Source organism: Microtus oregoni, unplaced genomic scaffold, assembly GCF_018167655.1.
Source record: "Microtus oregoni isolate MIOR12 unplaced genomic scaffold, Mior012 000013F_ref0000133, whole genome shotgun sequence".
Taxonomy (NCBI): Eukaryota; Metazoa; Chordata; class Mammalia; order Rodentia; family Cricetidae; genus Microtus; species Microtus oregoni.
The window spans coordinates 33,454,342-33,475,368 of NW_024543072.1; the positions used below are offsets into that span (position 1 = coordinate 33,454,342).

Here is a 21,027-nt window from a genome sequence, read left to right on the forward strand (position 1 = left end):
TGCTGGGATTGCATGCATGAGTCATCACGCCCGGCTTCTGCCTTCGAGCCGAGAGGCCAACTTCAGCGGCTTCCGTCATTCCTCTTTTATCCATAGACAATTAAGGAGTGGGCTAGAGCGGCCTGAAGCTACGCTCCTAGGGTGAGGGCAATGGTGACGCACGCCGGCTTCTGTCGCGGGTAGGGGTCATCTCGCGAGAAGGGCCGGGAGGGGCGTGGTCTAGGCGGGAGAGGGCGGAGCTCGCGGCCGCCTCCGCCTTCGCCTCCGCCTCCCGCGGGAGGGGGGTCGAGGGAGGGGACTGTTGCTGCTCTCTAGATGTTCTGGGTAGTCTGAGGAGAGAGAGAGAGTATGAGGCGAGCTGTGGCCCGGGTGCCGCTGGGCTCCGGGGGAGAAGGCGCGGCCGTGGCCGCCGCCACCGCCGCCATCTAAGTCGCGGCACCAGCGAGGCCCGGCGCGCGCATGGTGCTGGTGCCGCTTGGGTGTTGATCGGCCTGTCCCCTCCCTCTTTTCCCTTCCCCACCCCCCGCGGTGGTCTCCCCTTTCCACCCCAGCCCCGGCAGAGCCATGTCTCGGAGTGGCTCCTGCCCGCACCTGTTGTGGGACGTGAGGAAAAGGTCCCTTGGGCTGGAAGACCCGTCCCGGCTGAGGAGCCGCTACCTGGGTGAGCGGGGGCCCCGGGGCGGTGGCGCTGAGGTCGCCGCCCAGAGGTGGGGGAGGGGGCGCCGCCGGGGCTGTTGGCGGTAGGACAGTGCCTCGGCCGGGGAGCCCCGAAGGCTGGTTGTCAAGTGGGGTGTCGGCGATCCGCTCCAGCACCTCCTCCGGCTAAGTCTCCTTTGCAAGCTGCCAGGCGCGGCTCAGGATGGGCTTCCTTCGGGAGAGCCGGGCCGTGGGGAGTGGGCACTGGCCTGGGAAGGTGTTGGGGTCGCTTGTGCGCTGAGACTCCGGCGAAGACTTGCTGAACCTTAAGGAGATGCCACGTTGAGAGCAAAAGTTGGCGCTTTTGCTCTTCTCTGGAGCTGTCGCGGCTCCACCAAAGAGATCAGGTTGTTCACCTTCTTCGGCTTCCGCAGGGGGTTGGATATCCCCCCCCCGAGACACTGTTGACCACCCTCGGGGACTTCACACCCCTAACACCCCCTAGCTGAGTCCAAACCTAGGCAAGACCCGGGAGCTTTCCCCACCCCCGCGCTTTCCCGGGTCCACTCTGCTGTCAGTCCTGTGGACCTCTTTTAGGTGGTGTAGGGTTTCACGTTCCTATTCCCACCCCTGAAAAACACACTTGGCATTTTCGGTTTCTTAGTTAAGCTTTCTAAAAACAATCTTCAGCACCGAGGGCGCAGTATTTCACGTCGTTCGTTTTGTACCGTAAGTTTTGTGAGTGTGCTGGGTTACTAAACCCGAGTCAACTGAAAAGTCCTGTTTCTTCAGAGTGCCCCCTCCCCCAACTCTGTCATTTCATTGCCAGGTAAAGGGATTTGTTGCTGTCATCTGTTTTTCACTACAACAAAAATAGAAGGAAATGAAATCTCAGAACAGCCAATACTATTGGTTGTAAATTACTTAAAAGTAGCTTAGGTGTACATTTTTAAGTTCTTTTCTTATGAATATGTTTTCACTGTAAAAATTCAAATACGAAGAAGCAGAGATCCCCAAGATCGCTCCCATTTCAATTTCATGCCACTGCCCTTAAAATAATACTTGTTTCTTGATTGTTTTTTTCTAGATAATTTCTTTCTTAAAAGTTCATATATAAATAAAGGTGTATATCTGCGCATACTCTGTATGTGTGAGAAAACCGAATGCATGGTGCTATAAGCATTGGTTTTCCTCATACTTTTCTTCACTACATTTTGAGATCCTTTCAGACTTAAAGATCACGTAAAACATTACATAGTACTTTATTAAGGACTTTAATATTCTAAACATTTTTTTGCCTATTTAAGTTTTTCTTTTTTGAAACAGTGGGCTCCCTAGGCTAGCCTTAACTTTTATCTCAGCCTACTGATGGCTGGGATTACAGTGTGTGTATGTGTGTGATATGCGTGTACCTGACCTTGTCCCTTTTTCTTTAAATATGTGTTCACTGTCACAACTATGTGCAAACATCATTTACATATGTTGCAGTAATTATCAAGAGTGCTTGTTTTTAATATTTGTAAAACCCTTTAAAAGTCCTTGACCTAAAAAAAGGTGTGCAAATTTATTTTAAAATTTAATTTGTCAAAGAACAGAGTTTTACTTTAATAAAGCAAATGCTAACAATTTGTGTGAGTGAATTTATAATTTGGTCTTTTATTTCAATTAGTTGGGCAGTTTTAAGTGTTTAGTTTTGTATTTTTAGTACTTCTGATTGAGTTCAGCTATGTATGATAAAGTTGAAGAAGCTACAGTTGCAGTGCTTTCAAGATGTCTCAGCAGGTTATTAGGCGCTTGCCACAAAGCCTTGAGTTTGATCCCCAGGACCTCATACGTTGCAAAGAAAGAACTGACTACTCCTGAGCGTTGCCCCTTCCCACAACAAGTGAGCAAAATGTATTCAAAAGTTAAAAACTGACAGATATATTCTGTTCTCCAGTGGAGATGGGATTTGTGTTAGGGGCGGCTAGATTGAAATTTAAGACTCCACTGATTATTAGGAAGCCTGAGTCACAAATTCTCCAATAGCCTAGTGCACATGTAGGAAGCTCTTTATCCAGACAGTCTATGTGTATAACTGGGGGAGGAGAGGTGGACTTTGAGACAGTGTTACACTGGTAGCCCAGCCTGTCCTCTAACTCTTGATCCTCCTGCCTCACTCTCCTACATTCTGGGCTTACTGGCCTATGCCACCATGTTTAGCTTTAAGTGACTTAAGTATAACAATGATGCATACCTTATGTTACTACTTTGAAAGATTTTTAGTTGGGTTAGTTGGAGAACCCCTTTAATCCCAGCACGTCCAAGGTAAGAGGGGAAGGATCAGGTGTTCAAGGCCGTCTTTGAAATAGAAACTACAATCAATCTAATTAATACCCCTCACCTAATAAGTTTCTCGGTGTGTGCATGAGGGCATGTGGGGGTGGTAGATAGCCCTTTTAAAGTGCTCTTATAATACCTTTCCCTTTTTCTTGAGGAAGGAGGTTTGCTGAGAGATATTAAGTGAAACTCTATCTCAAAAAGGGATGGGGGCTTTTAAATCCCAAGTCCAAAGAACTTAGAAAGTATATTGATTTCTTAAAGATGTGAAGTTTTGAACATTGTAATTATTTAGGGTATTGAAGTTTGCATTTTATCCTAATAGGTTTTCATTATTTGTATTCCTAATAATAAATTACTGCCAAGTAACATTAAAACTGTAATGCTAGCCGGCTATAGTGGCAGAGGCAGGCAGATCTCTATGAGTTCAAGGCCAGCCTGGGCTACAAGAGCTGGTTCCAGGACAGGCTCCAAAGCTACAGAGAAACCTTGTCTCTAAAACAAAACAAAACAAAAAAAATTGTTATCTTTTATAGTGGTTTGACACTAAAGAAACAGAACACAAAGTTTCCACTAACTTCCTCAGGAGCTAAGCAAGGTGAAAAAACTGCTACAGAGTAATCTAAAGGCAAAATTGCAAAATTAGCCACTTTTATAGATAATCGCCCTTAGGTATTCAAAGAACAATAACTTCCTACACCAGGCAAACTGAAGATTGCTATCTTCACTGCCTGATCTTAAGTGCTTGAAGAAGGGATTGGGTTGTAGCTCAGCTGATAGAGTGCTTGCCTAGCATGCAGAAGCCCTGGGTCCCATTCCTTGCACCACATAACTGGGTGTGGAGATGTCATCTTGTAATCCTAGCACTCTGGAGATGGAGGCAGGAGAATAAAGAGCTCAAGGCCAGCCTGGAATTCATGAGACCCTTTCTGAAAAATAAAAACAATTTAAAAACATTTAGCTAGCTATGGTGGCATATGCCTCTAGCACTTTGGGAGTTAGAGCAGGAGGATTAAGGAGTTTCAGGCCAGCTTGATCTACAATAGACACCCTATTTAAAAAAAAAAAACAAAAAGGGCAGGATGGAGTAGGTTGGAGAGATAGATGGTTCAATGCTTGCTGTATAAGCAAAGGGCCAAATTTGGGTTCCAGCACCTCTAAAAAGCTGGGGTAGGGGATGAAGACAGGTTTGCTGGCAGTCTCATCAACCTACTAAACAGAGCTGCAACTTCAGGAAGTGATCCTGTCTCAAGGGAATAAAGGGAGAGAGATAGCTCTTTTTCCCCTCTGGTGCACCCATACATACAGATAGGCATATAAGTATATACTACATACACAAGTCAGGTATGGTGTTTACACTTGTAATCCCAACATTTGGAAGACTGCAGTAGGATTGACTATAAATTCCAGGTCAGCCTGGCCTATATAGAAAGTTCCATGGTAGTCTGGAATGAAATGAGACCCCATCTGATAAAAACCAAAATTGACCCAGTAAGATACCTGGAGGAGTAAAGGTACTTGTTGTCAAGCCTTGACATCCTGAGTTCGATTCCAGGAACTGACACAGTAGGAGAGAACTGCCTCCCAAAGTTGTCTCTAACCTGCACACATCCCTTACCCCGAATATAATGTGGGCTTTTTTTGTTTGTTTTCAAAGATGCTTTTCTAAACTGTTAATGGGAGTGAGAGGCAGCAGGGGACTGTTTAAGGCCAGCTTGAGGTACATAGAGAAAATACAAAGAAAGCTAAAACACAACATTTCACCCAAAATTCTTTTTAAAACACTGGTGAGAGTTTACAGAGAAGCTATAAATAGTGAAATTTCACTTACATCGTGGAAAGAACAAGGTGGGTTTTATTTTTAATTAGTATTTGTAGACACAAGCCCTCACTTCTTGGGTAAATAAGTGAGATTGCTATGTTGTATAATGTGTTTAGCTTTATTGTTCATCATGATTGCACCGAACGACAATCCCACTTGGTGTATGGGCTCCAGCTGTCCTTGTTTGCCTTAGTTACTCTTCCTACCTTTAGCCTTTTTTTTTTAAAGATTTATTTTATGCCCATGAATGTTTTTACTGTATGTGTGTGTATGTTCACCACATTTGTGCCTGGTGATTTGGAGGTAAGAAGAGAGTGTATAGAACTGGAGTTAAGGATAGCTGTGAGTCACCATGTAGGTGCTGGGAATGAAATCTAGCTCTTCTGCAAAAGCAACAAATGCTCTTAACTGCTGAACCATCTCTTCAGCCTTTTGGAAGGAGGTGTATAGAAGTATAGTGCTTTAGTTTGTATTTCTCTAATGGCTAAGAATATTAAATATCCTTTTGTTTTCTTTTATATCCATGTACATTGGTTAAATGTGAAGATTACCTTTTAAATATACATTTTTACATACATGTATGTGTATCTGACTATTTTGGCACAAGTCCTTAACCAAATAGATTAAAATTTTTATTTTATTTTATTTTTGAGACATTCTCACTATATGCAACTGTGGTTGGCCTGAAACTTAGTATGTGTGCCAAGCTGACCTCAGATTCACTGAGTCTCACCTGCTTGTAGACAGAAGTTTCTGTCCTGCCTGGTCCTACAACCCTTCAGTCCCAAATAAAAGCATGGGCTTATATTAATTATAAACTGTTTGGTCTATTGCTCAGGTTTATTACTAACTAGCTCTTACAACTTAAATTAACCCATAATTCTTACCTATGTTTAGCCACATGGCTTGGTACCTTTTCTCAGTGAGGCATTCTCATCTTGCTTCCTCTGCCTCTGGCTTGTGGCTTTGTCACTACCTTTCTTCTTCCCCAAATTCTCCTAGTCTGGTTGCCCCACCTATACTTCCTGCCTGGTCACTGACCAATCAGTGTTTTATTAAACTAATACAGGGGACAAATTTTTACAGTGTACAAGAGCATTATCCCACAGCACCTGCCTCCTGAGTATTAAAGTCAAATAGGTTTTTTTAAAATACATATTTTCCCCATTTGTCTTGTGTTTTTTCCCTATTACTTTTAAATTTTATTTATTTATTTTTTTAAGACAGCATCTCCCCCTTTATATAGACCAGGCTGATCTGGAAATATTTTGAAATGCTGAGGTTATAGGTGTATTGCCACCCATGCCTGGTAGTGTCTTTTTCTTAAATCCTCCCTCCCTTTTTACCTCTCCTGACCTCTCCCTGTCCCCCTTCTTTCTGTTCTCTTTCCTTCCCCTGTCCCTCTTTCTTATCTCCCCTCTTGCCCTACTTCTCCCTATACTCTTCTGTTCTCTACCTGCTTCCCCCCCCCCTTATTTCTTGAGACAGGGCCTCATGTAATCCAAAGTTGCTTTGAATTAGCTTTATATCCAAGGATGGTCTTGAACTATTTACACATCTGTCTTTTAACAATGTTTACCGAATGTTGTTCTTAACAGTATTTGCAGTTAATAGTTTTTGAAACTTTTGTGTTCTGTTTAAGAATCTTTACGTAATTCAAGGTCACAAATTTTTTGCTGTTTTCTTCCCCCTTTTAGGTTTTCTGTTTTCTCTCTTACATTTACACTAAGAACAATTTAGAGCTTATTTTTATGTGTGCTATGAGGTGGATCAAGTTTCATTTCTTTGCTTATGAATGTAAAATTGATCTACCACTCTTTTTGAAAAGATTTTCCCTTTTGTTGAAAATCAATTAACCAAATATGCACAGGTCAATTTCCCTACCACATTCATTGATTAAAGTTTCTGTCTCTGTGCCAGTACTTTATTGTCTAAATGGCTTTAGTGTGTGATAGGAGATGAACGGGCTGGAGGATGGAATGAAAGGGCTGTTTGCAGCTGACTGCTTCCATGGCACCTTTTGGGAAATAATGCATAGTTCCTATTCCCTTGCTGTGAAGAGGAACCATGATCATCTGGTTGGAAGCAGGCAGGCATGGCATTGTAGCTGTAGCTGAGAGCTTCACATCCTGTTTCCTGGGCAGTAGGCAGAGAGAGAGGGAGGGAGGGAGAAAGGGAGGGAAGCGGAGAGTAGAGGAGAGAGGAGAGAAGACTGTGCCTGGTGTGGGCTTTTTAAACCTCAAGGTCCTCCCACAGTGACTTACTTCATTCACAAGGCCATATCCATTTCAACAAGGCCACACCTCTTAATCAGCCCAAACACTTCCACTTCCTGATGACTAAACATTAAAATATATCAGCATATGGAGGCTATTGTCATTCAAACCGCCATCATAACTATGTCAGGTTCCTCTGGTAAAAGTGGCATGTTCTTTGGCCCATAAGATCTTTTCTGGTGCAAAAAGTGGTCCCACTTGGATGCATGAATATTAACACAGTGATATCCTCTGTACAATAGCCTGGTTGATGATCTATAAATTTACAAAAGGTTTAGTTAGAGTTGATAATACTTGTGTGGATAACAGGAGCTTCTCTTGTACAGGCAAGGCCAAGACCATCTTTAGTCCCAAGAGGACAATCTGAACCCAGAAGGAGAAAAAAAGGTGGTAAACCTAAAGACATAAGATGTAGAGGAATATCTCTCACCTTGATGAGGATTATACCTATATCCCAGTAACATCTGTCTGGGGGGATAGTTGCTTACAGACCCTTGATGTAAAGCCTGCCTGCTTTCTGAGGTCTGACTTTGGCATTCTCATTCTCAGAAGATCTCCATGTACATACATCCCCCACCACCCTCATGTGACTGCTGCAGACTACCATTGCTGAGCCTGTCTGCTTTCTTGATAGCTAATTCAGAAAGTATAATTTTCCTTTTTCTCCTCTTTCATCTCCTGGCAGCTGCTGCAATCTCCAGCTTGCTTGCCCCATTTTTATTTCTCAAACTCCAGTACAATTGTCTTTCATTTTTCTTCTGTCAGTGTAAGACAAAGCTCTAACTCAAAGGGTAAAATGTTTATTTTGGGCCAAATATAAGTGACTCTGTCCTGGGAACACAGATTCAAGTTGCCCTGAATAACATGTTCCAATGTAGATGTTCCAGTATAGAAGCAGTTATATGAACTCTGGAAATAAATTAAAGGAGTCAAAAGTCAGAGCATTTTCCAAATTCACTGGTAGGAACGAAAGGTGGATGGGTCATTGCAAAGGGAGAAACTAGGTAGTGGATGTTATCCGATAACATTACTAGCTCTGGGGTTGCTGGAAACTAGTAGTTTGTTAAGTTTGTACATTCCAAAGGTTTTGCCTGATAGCTGCAAGGATGTAGATCAGACAGAGGTAGGCACTGAGTTCCTGAAAAGGGGATAAAGTCATCATCTGACCTCAATCTGAACACCAAGGCATAGACCTACATAGGCATAAACCTATTCATCAGTCAGTAATTTCATTAAATTTGGGTTTTTGAATTGATCTGATATCCTTTTTAGATTGTTAAGTTTCAGTGAGTTTTAGGCCGTTGTTCATAGATGTTAGTTTATAGTATTTAAGTGTACTTAGTTCTGATACTAGAATGATGCTGGCTCCTTGAGTGGGATATGTTCTAGTTTTCTGAATTTATATAAGGTTGAAAGTACTTTGTCCTTCAATCATTGAAGCTATCTGGGTCTGGCTTTTTTTTTAACTTTCAAAAAGCTTTATATGTTAAGAAAGTAATTGACTCATATGCAGGTATAAGAAATAATAGAACATTTGGTATTGGAGAGATGACTCAGTGGTCGAAGGTGCTGATGGCTCTTTCAGAGGACCCAGCTTCAGTTCCGTACACCCACATGGTGACTCACACCATCTCTAACAACAGTTGGAGAGGATTTAATGCCTTCTCCTGGCCTCTGCTGGCACCAGACAGACAGACATTCAACCAAAATACCAATTTTTAAAAATTTTAAAAGTTAAATAATAGAAAGCTGTATACCATATACCTTTCAACCAGAACCCCAATGGTAACTTCTTTTTGAAATATAATAACCAGGAAACTGACAGAGAATTCACATTCCTTATTTTTGTTTTTGTAATGTTACATGGATTCATTTATATGTGTGCAGTGTAGTATAGTATTTCTTTTGATAAATTAATGTTAATTTTAGCTCACTAATGGATTAATGTGGTTAAAATATAAAATTCTGTCACAAGTATCTTTTGTGCTACCCTTTTTATTCCCTTCCTTCATCATGGTAACCCCGACAACTGCAATTCTGACTTTTAAAAATAGGAAAATAGCAGGCAGTGATGGCACACACCTTTAATCCCAGCACTCAGGAGGCAGAGGCAGGTGGATCTTTGTGAGTTTGAGGCTGGCCTGGTCTACAGAGCTAGTGCCAGGATAGGCTCCAAGGCTACACAGAGAAACCTTGTCTAGAGGAAAAAGATTTCTTTTTGTTTTGGCTTTGTGGTAAGCATGTTGATTAATTTTTTAAGAAGCTGCCATGCTCTTTTGCAGTGACATTTACTATTCACATCAGCCACATATTGGTGATGCCATTTCTTCATATCCTCTCCAGTATTTGATGATGTCATTGTCTTAACCATTTTGATAGGTATGTAGCGGTGTCTCTCTTGTTGCTTTTGATTGGTATTTCCCTAGTGACTCATAAAGTTCCATGTCTTTTCATATACATATTTGCCTTCAGTATATTTTTTTAGTGAAGTGTTTGAGTATATTTTCCTTATTTTCTAGTTGGATTACTATTTTTTTCAAATGTTGAGCCCCCCCCCAAATTTCACAGGTTTATTTATAGTTGCTGCAAAATTGAACTGTTGAAACTTGTTCACTGAAATAAGCTGATTTCTATTTAATCCTTTATATAAAGGATTTGTATTACATTTTACATATCACATTTGTATTAAAATTTCACATCCAAAAGAAAATGGAAAGAATCTGCTAATAATTGATTTCTGTTCCCTATTTTTTCTACTCACAATCAAATATCTAGGTATGTTTTACCCCATGAGGGTGGGTCTAATACTGATAACAAGAAGAAAAGGGAAGCCGGGCGGTGGTGGCGCACGCCTTTAAACCCAGCACTCGGGAGGCAGAGGCAGGCAGATCTCTGTGAGTTCGAGACCAGCCTGGTCTACAAGAGCTAGTTCCAGGGCAGGCTCCAAAAACCACAGAGAAACCCTGTCTCAAAAAACCAAAAAAAAAAAAAAAAAAAAAAAAAGAAAGAAAACGGAAAAAAAAATTCAACCTGTAAAATTTTTTATTGCAGTGAATTTTTCCCCCTTAACAGTGTTTTGCCTTTGTATATGTATGTGCATTGTGTACATATGTGGTGCCTCTGCAGGCCAGAAAAGGAAGCCGGTTTCCCTGGGACTAGAGTTATAGATGGTCAGAAACTATCATGGAGGTGCTAGGAACCAAACTTTGGCCCTTTGGAAGGATAAGAGATCTTAATGACTGAGACATCTCTCCAGCCTGAGTGGATTCTTTTTTGAAAATATAAATTTCATGACCAGGCATGGTAGCACACAGCTTTAATACCAGCACTTGGGAGGCAGAGGCAGGAAGATCTCTGTCAGTTTGAGGCCAGCTTGAGTCAGAGCTACACAGTGAGACCCTATCTCAAAAACAAAAAAAGGAGAGAAAGAAAAAATGTGTGTGATGTGTGTATGAGCAATGGCATGTGTACAGAAATCAAAGGGCAATTTTCAGCAGTCAGTTCTTGTCTTTTGCCTGTTAGGTTTCGGGATTGAAGTCAGGTTGTTAATCTTGGCATTTAGTGCTTTTACCAGCAAAGCTGTTTCCCAACCCCCACAATAGATTCTCAAGCACATTCTTGATATATGCAATGCACTAGATGCTATCTTTAGTTACATTTGACTTGAATAGCATGACAAGTTGATGACTTTAAAGAGGCTAGTGAGATAGGCCTTGTTTGCTTCCTGCAAAGTACTGGTGGTTGTGTGTTGGAAATATAGTTGTGTTTTGAAGTTCTGGGCAATTTTTTTACCCTGGAGCTTTGGACTTAGAAACTTCTGGTGGCACCTAGTTTTACAGAATACTGTCTTAGGCCTAAAATGATGAGGTTTACTTACTCCTGCTGTAGAGAGCATTGTTCTCTGTGTGCTTTGTCTCTGGTAGGTTTGTAAGCTGTCTGCTTTGTGTACACCATGATATAAACCTTATTTATCTACTTTGTTTTGGAGCAAGAGCCAGACCTGACCATAGTGTTAGAGAACAGCAGCAGCAACCTCGGGGTTGAATTTTTAAAATACTTTATGTGTTTTAGATACTTGTCCCGGTTACATACACCTTCCCACTCCTCCTTTTTTTTACCCCTTTGTTGCATATCTTTTATTGTCCTAGGGGCTTTCGTGGTGCAAAGGTTTTTAACTTTAGGATTTCCAATTTATCATTGTTTTTCCTTTTATGAATTGTGCTTTGGTATTATGTCATAGAGAACCCATCACTATTAGTGATCATGAAGGCTTTTATTACTGAGTTTTCCCTAAAATTTTACAGTTTTGTTCGTAAGTCTAGGTTTCATCAAGTTAATTTTGCATGAGGTCTAAAGTTTAATTAAAAATTATTTTTTGTTTTATGGGTAACCACTTACTCAAATAATTGAAAAGATTGTTTTTCCTTTATGAAATGTGTCTAATTCTTAAATTTTGGCTTTGTTTGTTCTACTGTCCCTCTGAGAATATAATAATGTCTTATTTCTGTAGTCACACAGTGTGCTTTAACATCAAGATTTAGTAAGTTCTTTTTTCTTCAAAATCATTTGTTAGTACTGTCTAGGCTTTAGACCTTTCTACGTGACTTTTAGAATAAGCTTATCCATGTGTCAGATACATTGCTGGAATTTTGACAGTGGTTGGACTTGAAGATGAATTTGGGAAGAATGTAGCATGAATAATTAAAAACCTAGAGACAGATATTGTAGTTCAAGCTGAAAGATCAGAGAAGCAAAGCAGTCAACCACTAGAGAGTTCTTACCTCTACAGAATCTTCAGATTGAAAAAGAGTGAGTTCCGGTCTCATACTGCATTATATTCCTCTTTAGTGCTGGTATTAAAGGTGTGCACCATCACCGCCTGGCCTCCATGGCTGACTAGTGTGGCTAGCTTTGCAATCTGATCTCCAGGCAAGCTTTATTTGTTAGATCATAAACAAAATATCACTATAGAAGAACTGATACCTTTATTACTCTGAGTCTTTTACTACATGAATATGATGTGCCGCTCCATTTATGTAGGACTTTGATATTTTTTAATCACCATTTTGTAATTATCAAGTTATCGATCTCATTATGGGAGTTTTTAAAATTTTATGCGTAAAAGTTTAGTTTTTGTGATACAGTTGTGAATCGTGTCATGTTTACATTCAGTTTTCACATGATCATAGTTCAAATAAAAATGTAATTCTATACCTGGGCATGTGGCTTAGGTGTATAATCTTCACACTTAGAAGGCAGAGACAAGTAGGATCAGGAGTTTAAAGTTATTCTTGGCTATGTAGAGAGTTCAAAGCCACTCTGGGCTACAGGAAACCTTTTCTCCAATATAAATCCAGGCAAAACAACAACAGCAAAATAACTACTTTTGCTGATCTGTAGACTTTGACTTTGCTCAACCCACATATTAGTATTCAGGGAGTTTTTAAAGTATTTCTCAAGATTTTGTATACAGATATTATCCTTTCCCTATAGGAAAGCTTTTTCCCTATACAATCTGATTTTTAAGTATTTTTCTTGTGGGCTGGAAAGATGGCTCAGCAGTTAATATTACATGTTGTTCTTCCAGAGGACCTAGGTTTAATTTCTAGTACCCACTTGGCAGCTCATAACCATCTGTAACTCCAATCCTGGTGGATCCAACAGCATTTTTGACTTCATTGAACATTGTACTTATAAACATGTAGGCAGAACACCCATACACATAAAAAAGTTAAAAAATTGAAATTTTGTCTTACGTATCGTATAGGCTAGAACTTGTAGTACTGCTTTAATCGTGGTGAAAGTGAACATCTGCCTCTTTTCTGATTGTAGGCAGAAAGCTCTCAGGCTTTTACTATTAAATATAGTATAAGCTATAGTATTTTCTTGTTTGTTTTAATAGGCATTCTTCATTAGTTTGAAATTTCCTTCCACGCTAGGCTTACTGAAAGTGTTTACGGTGTATGGGTTTCATCACAGAAGCAGAACCACTGGTGTCCTACTTCGCCTTTTGTTGCTGTGATAACATAGGCTTTATTGGCTTAAGTCACTGCTCTAGAGGAAGTGGGACCTGGGAGAGTGAAGGTGATAAATGAGGTCTACTAAAATCTCGTGCAAGAGCCAACTCTATTCAGAACTTCAGACAGTTTATACTCTGAGGATTAAGAAAAAGGTAAAATTATCTTGAGTTCAAGCTGAATACAATCACAAAGACAAAATGGCAAAACATTCCCATAGAGGCATATAAAGGATAGTTTAAACATGTAATTGAATACCAACAGCAAGTGGTAATGATTAATCTGAAGTAAACGCAACTCTATCTGCTATTCCAAGAACAATTGCATGTTTTGAAGAAACTGAAGTCATGAGACTCTTACCATTTTCTTGGAGTGTTCTCACAAGCACTCAGAATTCTCCTCACACAACTCCATTCCTAGACTGTGTTCTGATAGGCTTAGGTTGTAATCTGTCATAAAGAGAAGCCGAGAAGGAACTGAAGCAGAGACTATGGAGAAATCCTCAGCTGCTTTCAGGGTGACTTGCTCAGCTGGCTTTCTTATATAGCCAGGCCACCTGCTCAGGGGTTTCTTCACCCACAGTGAGTTGGACTGTACTACATCAATCATTAATCACAAAAATGCTCCATAGATATGCCCACAGGTGACAAAAGGTAACTAGCACAGCTGGTACGTATATACACACAAAGATGGGTTTGGCCCTTATCCTTGTGGGAACTCATTAAAGAGCTTTGGTGAAATTGTTCTCTTTGTATCTGACTGTGGGACTTGACATCTATAGGGAAAGGCAGTTGGAAAGAAAAGGTACTGTAAAGTAGAAGGAAGCAAGAACAAGTTTGAACTTATAAGCACAAACTAGATCTTGTGAAGACATAGGCTGCCAGGTCTAACTAGATTGGAGCATTTCATGAATGTGGACATTCCATAGGAAAAGCATATGTCCTTTGCTATTTTTTTTTAATTTATTTATTTATTAAGGATTTCTGCCTCCTCCCCACCACCGCCTCCCATTTCCCTCCCCCTCCCCCGATCAAGTCCCCCTCCCTCATCCGCTAGGAGAGCAATCAGGGTTCCCTGACCTGTGGTAAGCCTAAGGACCGCCCACCTCTATCCAGGTCTAGTAAGGTGAGCATCCAAACTGCCTAGGCTCCCCCAAAGCCCGTACGTGCAGTAGGATCAAAAACCCACTGCGATTGTTCTTGAGTTCTCAGTATTCCTCATTGTCCACTATGTTCAGCTAGTCCGGATTTATCCCATGCTTTTTCAGACCCAGGCCAGCTGGCCTTGGTGAGTTCCCGATAGAACATCCCCATTGTCTCAGTGTGTGGGTGCACCCCTCGCGGTCCTGAGTTCCTTGCTCGTGCTCCCTCTCCTTCTGCTCCTGATTTGGACCTTGAGATTTATGTCCGGTGCTCCAATGTGGGTCTCTGTCTTTGTTCTCCTTTCATTGCCTGATGAAGGTTAATATTCAGGAGGATGCCTATGTGTTTGTCTTTGGATTCACCTTCTTATTTAGCTTCTCTAGGAACATGAATTATAAGCTCAATGTCCTTTATTTATGGCTAGAAACCAAATATGAGTGAGTATATTCCCAGCAATACCACTCTTGGGAATATACTCAAGAGAGGCCCTATCATACAACAAAAGTATATGCTCAACTATGTTCATAGCAGCATTGTTTGTAATAGCCAGAACATGGAAACAACCTAGATGCCCTTCAACGGAAGAATGGATGAAGAAAGTATGGAATATATACATATTAGAGTATTACTCAGCAGTAAAAAACAAGGACTTCTTGAATTTTGCATACAAATGGATGGAAATAGAAAACACTATCCTGAGTGAGGTAAGCCAGACCCAAAAAGAAGAACATGGGATGTACTCACTCATATTTGGTTTCTAGCCATAAATAAAGAACGTTGAGCTTATAATTCATGTCCTTTGCTATTAACTTAAATGTACAGTTAGCCCAGTGTTTGAAGAAACTGAAGGATGCTGCATAGGAAAGTAGTACAGTTACAGAGCTAGTTATGCCATTCCATCAAGGTGAGGCAGCAGCCAGCTTCATTTGTGAGCTATGTGAGCACCTGCTCCCACCTTCTGTAGACATAATCCAGTCTTGATGGTGTTTCACTTCATCTTTCCAAATTTTATGTAAATGAGACTGTCTATCATGTCTAATGATAGAATTCATTCCTAAAATGAATTCTGGGAAAGATGGTTGAGATAAAGCAGTTCACAGTAACTGTACACTCCCTCTTGCTTGTTGAATGGAAAGTTTGTGATAGAGCCAGGAGGATGTTTTTATCCACCCATTAAAGATAAACGATTTATGCCCTCTCCCACTGGTACTTTCTCTTTGCCTAAACTATGGTTGTCAGTGAATTTTTGCACAAGACTTTTTGCTAGGTGTGCTAATTACTCCATGTCTCTGTGATAAAATACCCTGACACCAGCAACTTAAGGGAGAAGGGATTGAGTGGTACGGTTACAAGGTACAGTCCATCAAAGCAAGGAGGTTTGTAGTGTCAGGGGCTAGAGGCATCTGGAGTATGCTGTATCCACCATCAAGAAGCAGAGGGAGATGAATGCGTGAGCAGTCTAGGACCAAAGCCCAGGGAATGGTACCACTCTTCCAGGGCTAGAGAGATGACTTGCTGGTTAAGGGCATTTGCTCTTCCAGAGGACCTGCATTTGGTTCCAAGTATCCGTGTTAGGTGGCACATGAAAGCCTGTATCTCCAGCTCCACAGGGATTTGAATCCTCTTCTGGCCTCCATGGGCATCTGCATAATAAAATGTGTGTGTGCGCGAGCACACACACACATAAAAATCTGCCAGGTATGGCATTTATCTTTTAATTCCAGTGTTTAGGAAGAAGATCCAGGCAGACTTATGTGAATTAGAGGCCAGTCTGGTTTACATTTTAAGTTCCTGATCTGCATTGTGAGTTCTAGGACAGCAGGGAGAGACCCTGTCTCAAAAATATAGAAATAAAAATCTATAAAAGAGAAACACTTAAAAAGACTGATTTGGCTGGGCAGTGGCAGCACACACCTTTAATCACAGCACTTGGGAGGCAGAGGCTGGCAGATCTCTGTGAGCTTGAGGCCAACCTGGTCTACAGAATGAGTTCCAGGACAGCTAAGGCTATAGAGTTACCCTGTCTTGAAAAAAACAAACAAATGAGCAAACAACAAAAGAGTGAGTCTTCCCACCTCAACTAACTTACTTAACATAATCACTTAAGACTGATTTTTAACTCTTGGGAGTTGCATATCAGATATTCTACATATCAAATAATTTACATTACAGTTCATAACAAGCAAAATTACAGTTATGAAGTAGCAGCAAAATAATTGTATGTTCGGGGGTCACCACAACATGAGCTATATTAAGGGTTGCAACATTAGGAACACTGGTCTTAGGACATTCTCACAGGCCAGCATAGTCAAGATGATCTCATAGATGTACCTGGAGGCTTATCTCTCAGGTGATTCCAGTTTTGTCAAGTGATAGATCATTTCCCTAGGGTTTTTCCCTCTGTCTGTGGCTTTTGATTTGATGAGAAAGTGAGTGGAATTCCAGTCCTTTGTCTTATTAAGTTCATACTCTCTCATCTCATGCTTCCTGCCCTGTTTTCACAGTATCCTAAGAACTTGGTGGGAGCTCATGAAAAAAGAGCTGGTGTGTAAGTGTAGTGGGGCTGTGTGTGTGTCTCACATATATGCTGCTCCTGTAGCCTTAGCCTTCTCAAAGTTTTCATTTTACACACATCAGTGACATTCACCTCTTTGTCCTTTGTGGTTTCAGACTCAAAACAGTTTTGTGTCTCACCACTCCTTGAAAAGATTTACCAAATCTTTTTTTTTTTTTTTTTTTTTTTTTGGTTTTTTGAGACAGGGTTTCTCTGTGGTTTTGGAGCCTGTCCTGGAACTAGCTCTTGTAGACCAGGCTGGTCTCGAACTCACAGAGATCTGCCTGCCTTTGCCTCCCGAGTGCTGGGATTAAAGGCGTGCGCCACCAAAAAGATGTCATGGTCATGAAAGTCAAAGAGGATTGTTTCTGAAGGAGATAGCAATTAGTTGGAGCAAATATTGATACATAATCATGGGAAATTTGCTGTGACAAGATGCTCTAACTTCACTGGTCTGTGGTTTCTTTTTTTAAAGCAAGAATATAAATCTGTTGACTCCTGTTCACCATTATTTACAGTAAAATGATCAATATACAATAAAATAACATTCTGATACCATGATTGTGGTTTTTCTGGCTTTTGTTGAACTAGTAACCCAAATATTGAGAAAATTGAGCCTACCAGCAAGGAATAAATTGGGATGAAGAAAAAGGGTATAGGTCAACAATTTACATTAATTTTGTTTATCCATTTATGACAGCAGCTCTGAAATTTCCAGCATCTCTAACATATGAATATATGTTCATGAGTCGTCTTGGATTTTCCATGTATCATATCCTTTTAACACATGTATTTCAACTGCTGTAAAGGAATAGCTGAGGAACCTTTCTATGTCCATTTAAATCTTACTTAGTTCAGTGAAAATGGGATTTGTCTGAGAAGTTGGAAGTGAAAAAATTTAGTCTTTAAGAAATTTTGCAAGTTACTGAATTTATGTAATTGTATAGCTGTGAATTCTGATGTGGCTTGCCTTTAAATTAGCCAACTTAAACATTTGAAATAACTACAGAGTCAACTGTTCAGTTGTTTAATTTGAAAGGTTATGGCTTCATGAAAATATTGAATCTAACATAAAATTAGTTTTTAGGTGGCTCATAATGATGGACTCTCATGCACTTGGGTTAAAAACAATGAATTTTTTTTTGGTGAATATTTTCAAAACACCACCTATATTCCTAGCACTGGAAAGGCTAAGTCAGGGATATTGAAAGTTCAAGGCCCACCTGGGAATCATACTAAGACCCTGTCTCAAAGGGGTCAGGGAGGCACTAGCCCTTAACTGAATGCTTGAGGTACAGAAATGGAAAAGATGAAGAAGGACAATCAATAATAATTCAGCAAAATTTTAAGCGCTATAGTGGATGGGCACCTTTGTTTTCAAAAGCCCACGTCTTTGCTCAGTAAATTTAAAAAAAAGTTATACAACCATTAAAAATGAGCAGTAGGGGCTAGAGAAATGGCTCAGAGATTAAAAGTGTATGCTGCTCTTGCAGAGGACCCAAGTTCAGTTCCCAAACCCATATAGGCATCTTATAAAGAGCCTCTCTCTAAAGTTCCAGGGAGCTCTGACCTCTGGCCTCTGTGGGCACTATACGCATGTGCACAAATCCACACTCAAAAATGTATACAGAGAAATTTACAAACACCTTTTTAAAAAAATGAGCAATGACTTTATACCCATGGTTCTTCAAAAATATTCTATTATTATTCTAATATGCCTGTTTCTGAGAGAAAATACAGATGACAGAATAGAATGGATCATTATAAATAAATCATGATAAATAATTAATAATTCACTTTGTGATAGAACTTGTATAAATTGAGTATTCATCTTATGGAGTTTATACTCCATTAACATACAGTAGGACATCAAAATATAATTGTAAGAGAAAAGATGGCGTTCTGACAGACTTGCATAGGAAGCCTCAGTACCAAGGTCATTGTACAAGTGTCTAATTGTTGGGAGAGGACTGTCCATGGCATTTTCATTTCTCAACACTTTGTGAGTAGACACTGAACTACTTTGTTCTGGATGATCTTTCAGTCATGTTGAAATAATAACCATGTGTGGGAGGTACCATAGCTCCTTAGGCTGAGTCCAGCTGGTATTGGCCCAGTGTTACAAAGATAGATAATACCTCAGTGGTTTTATACAGAGGCAAACAGTTTTACATGATTAAAAAAATTGAGTACCCACAACTCAGTTCTTCAGTCATGATTCAAACCCATTTATTACATGCCCAACATCCGCTCAGGCCTCTCTGAGATGGTAGATGGGTATGGGGGACGAGACCAACGTGAGCCTAAAGCTTGTACTGCTGCTGTGTTCTCAGTGTTGTAATCCTTTCCCTCTGACGTGGGAAGACACGGGAGGACTGGGGATGTGGTCCAGTGGTAGAGCGCTTGCCTAGCATTGTGTGAGGCCACGGATTCGGTCTCTGTCTCTTGAGGGGGCTGAGAGGAGTGAGAGGGAGGAGAAATTGGCTGTCTGGAAAGTAGGTGTAATTTTTAATACAGTTCAAATATGAGTTCATTTCAATTTGATGTACTTCATGTTTTTAAACTTAAAGCTTATTTTCTGGTAGGTTTTGGTTTCTCAGTGCACACTTTTGTGGGGTATCTAGAAAACAGCATCAGTTTATGTCTATAGTCATACACAGAAGTATCATTCAGGAGCTAGGTATTTAACAATATCATGTTCTGCTTCCAGCTGTTGGCACATATTTCCTATGTGAGGGCTCTTGCTAAACAGCTCACTTTATTTTCTGTTTTCTTATGACTGACCACCATTTTGTCTAGATCAGAATGGTTAGAGCTAAGTGTTTAAATTCAGACTTTAATTTTTTGGAGAAATTGTTTCTAGTATTTTAGCATTTAATACTTACAGTTGTTATCACATTATTAATTTAAGCACCTTGCTACTTTAATTCAGAAAGATTATCAAACCTACCTTTGACCAAAAGGAAATAATTTTTTAAAATCTTTTTTCCTGTTTCCTACATTTTTATTTAAAAAAAAAACTGAAAATAAGATTTAAAACCTAATTATTGGCAGAGAATATAGTTTGGTGGTAGTTTCTTGCCTAGCATGAATGAGGCACTATAGTACACCCTTTTAATCCCAGCACTTGGGAGGCAGAGGCAGGCAGATCTCTTTGAGTTCCAGGACAACCAGAGCTACATACAGAGAAACCCTGTCTCAAAAAACCACAGACAAAAGTAAAAACAAACAACCCCCCTGAATTTCTTAGTTTTTTTATCTTTAAAATCAATTATAATGGCATGACACTATTACAGTATTTTAACAAAAATTTATATAAATTGAGCCACTTACTCAACTTTTACAATATATGTGACATAACAGACAGAAGGAAGAGAACGGAGATACTCACCCAGCAAGACATTTAAAAATATGTTGTTTACTCATGTCATACATCTGTTGCAGTCTTTGCTGTTTGTTACCCAAAGTTTTAAATGGGGGTCTCATATAAACAGTCATTTTTCTTTATAGTTGTGGGCTTTGAAATTAAATACCTGGCTGTTATGTTTATCTATGTATATTGCATAGAAATGGTTACATTAAATACCTTAATATTTAGAAAAACATTAAGAAACCAGTTTTTTTTTTTTTTTTGGTTTTTCGAGCCTGTCCTGGAACTAGCTCTTGTAGACCAGGCTGGTCTCGAACTCACAGAGATCTGCCTGCCTCTGCCTCCCAAGTGCTGGGATTAAAGGCGTGTGCCACCACCGCCGGGCTAAGAAACCAGTTCTTAAATGGCTGCTACGCCTTCAACTTGCTAACTCAAGATTCACTCATACTTATAAAATTATACGCTCTGTAGGTAAATAAGTTTTTTTAAAAAAGACTATAGTCCAACTTAATTTTTAAAAGTTTTAAGTTTGTATTTTCAAACACCTGCTGTGATTGCTACAACAACCATCCCATTGATATACTTAGTCAAAATAAGTTGCTTAAAGTTGTAACATGCAGCGTCCTTGCAAGATGACTTTTTTAGAAACAAGGGTAATTACAAAGTCAACATTTTAAGAATAACAAATAACAAATTTTAACTAACAAATAATTAGAGAATCACAGAAAGCAAAAGTATATGAAACAGGTGAAGTGTTTTTATGTCACTAGTACAGGGATCTGGGCAAATGATCTCTTCAGTAGCTGAAGGACTTTAACTCAAACATGACTCTTTACAGGGATACGATGTCTATGAAGCAAAAAAAAAAAAAAAAGGAAAAGCTGTTGTTTC

At 40.0% G+C, this 21,027-nt stretch overlaps 1 protein-coding gene across 6 annotated transcripts in view; it reads left to right on the plus strand.

Moving 5' to 3' along the window:
• Positions 1-280: 280 nt before the first annotated feature.
• Positions 281-21,027, plus strand: part of Dcaf6 (DDB1 and CUL4 associated factor 6) — a 110,206-nt gene continuing 89,459 nt past the window's right edge. For 2 of the 6 annotated variants that reach the window (XM_041662398.1, XM_041662400.1), the window contains exon 1: positions 283-661. In XM_041662398.1, the coding sequence (XP_041518332.1) occupies positions 565-661 (97 nt within the window). In that variant the 5' untranslated portion in view covers positions 283-564. Of the gene's footprint in view, positions 662-21,027 lie in introns of all 6 variants that reach the window. The other 4 variants (XM_041662397.1, XM_041662399.1, XM_041662402.1 and 1 more) reach the window with 4 other exon arrangements.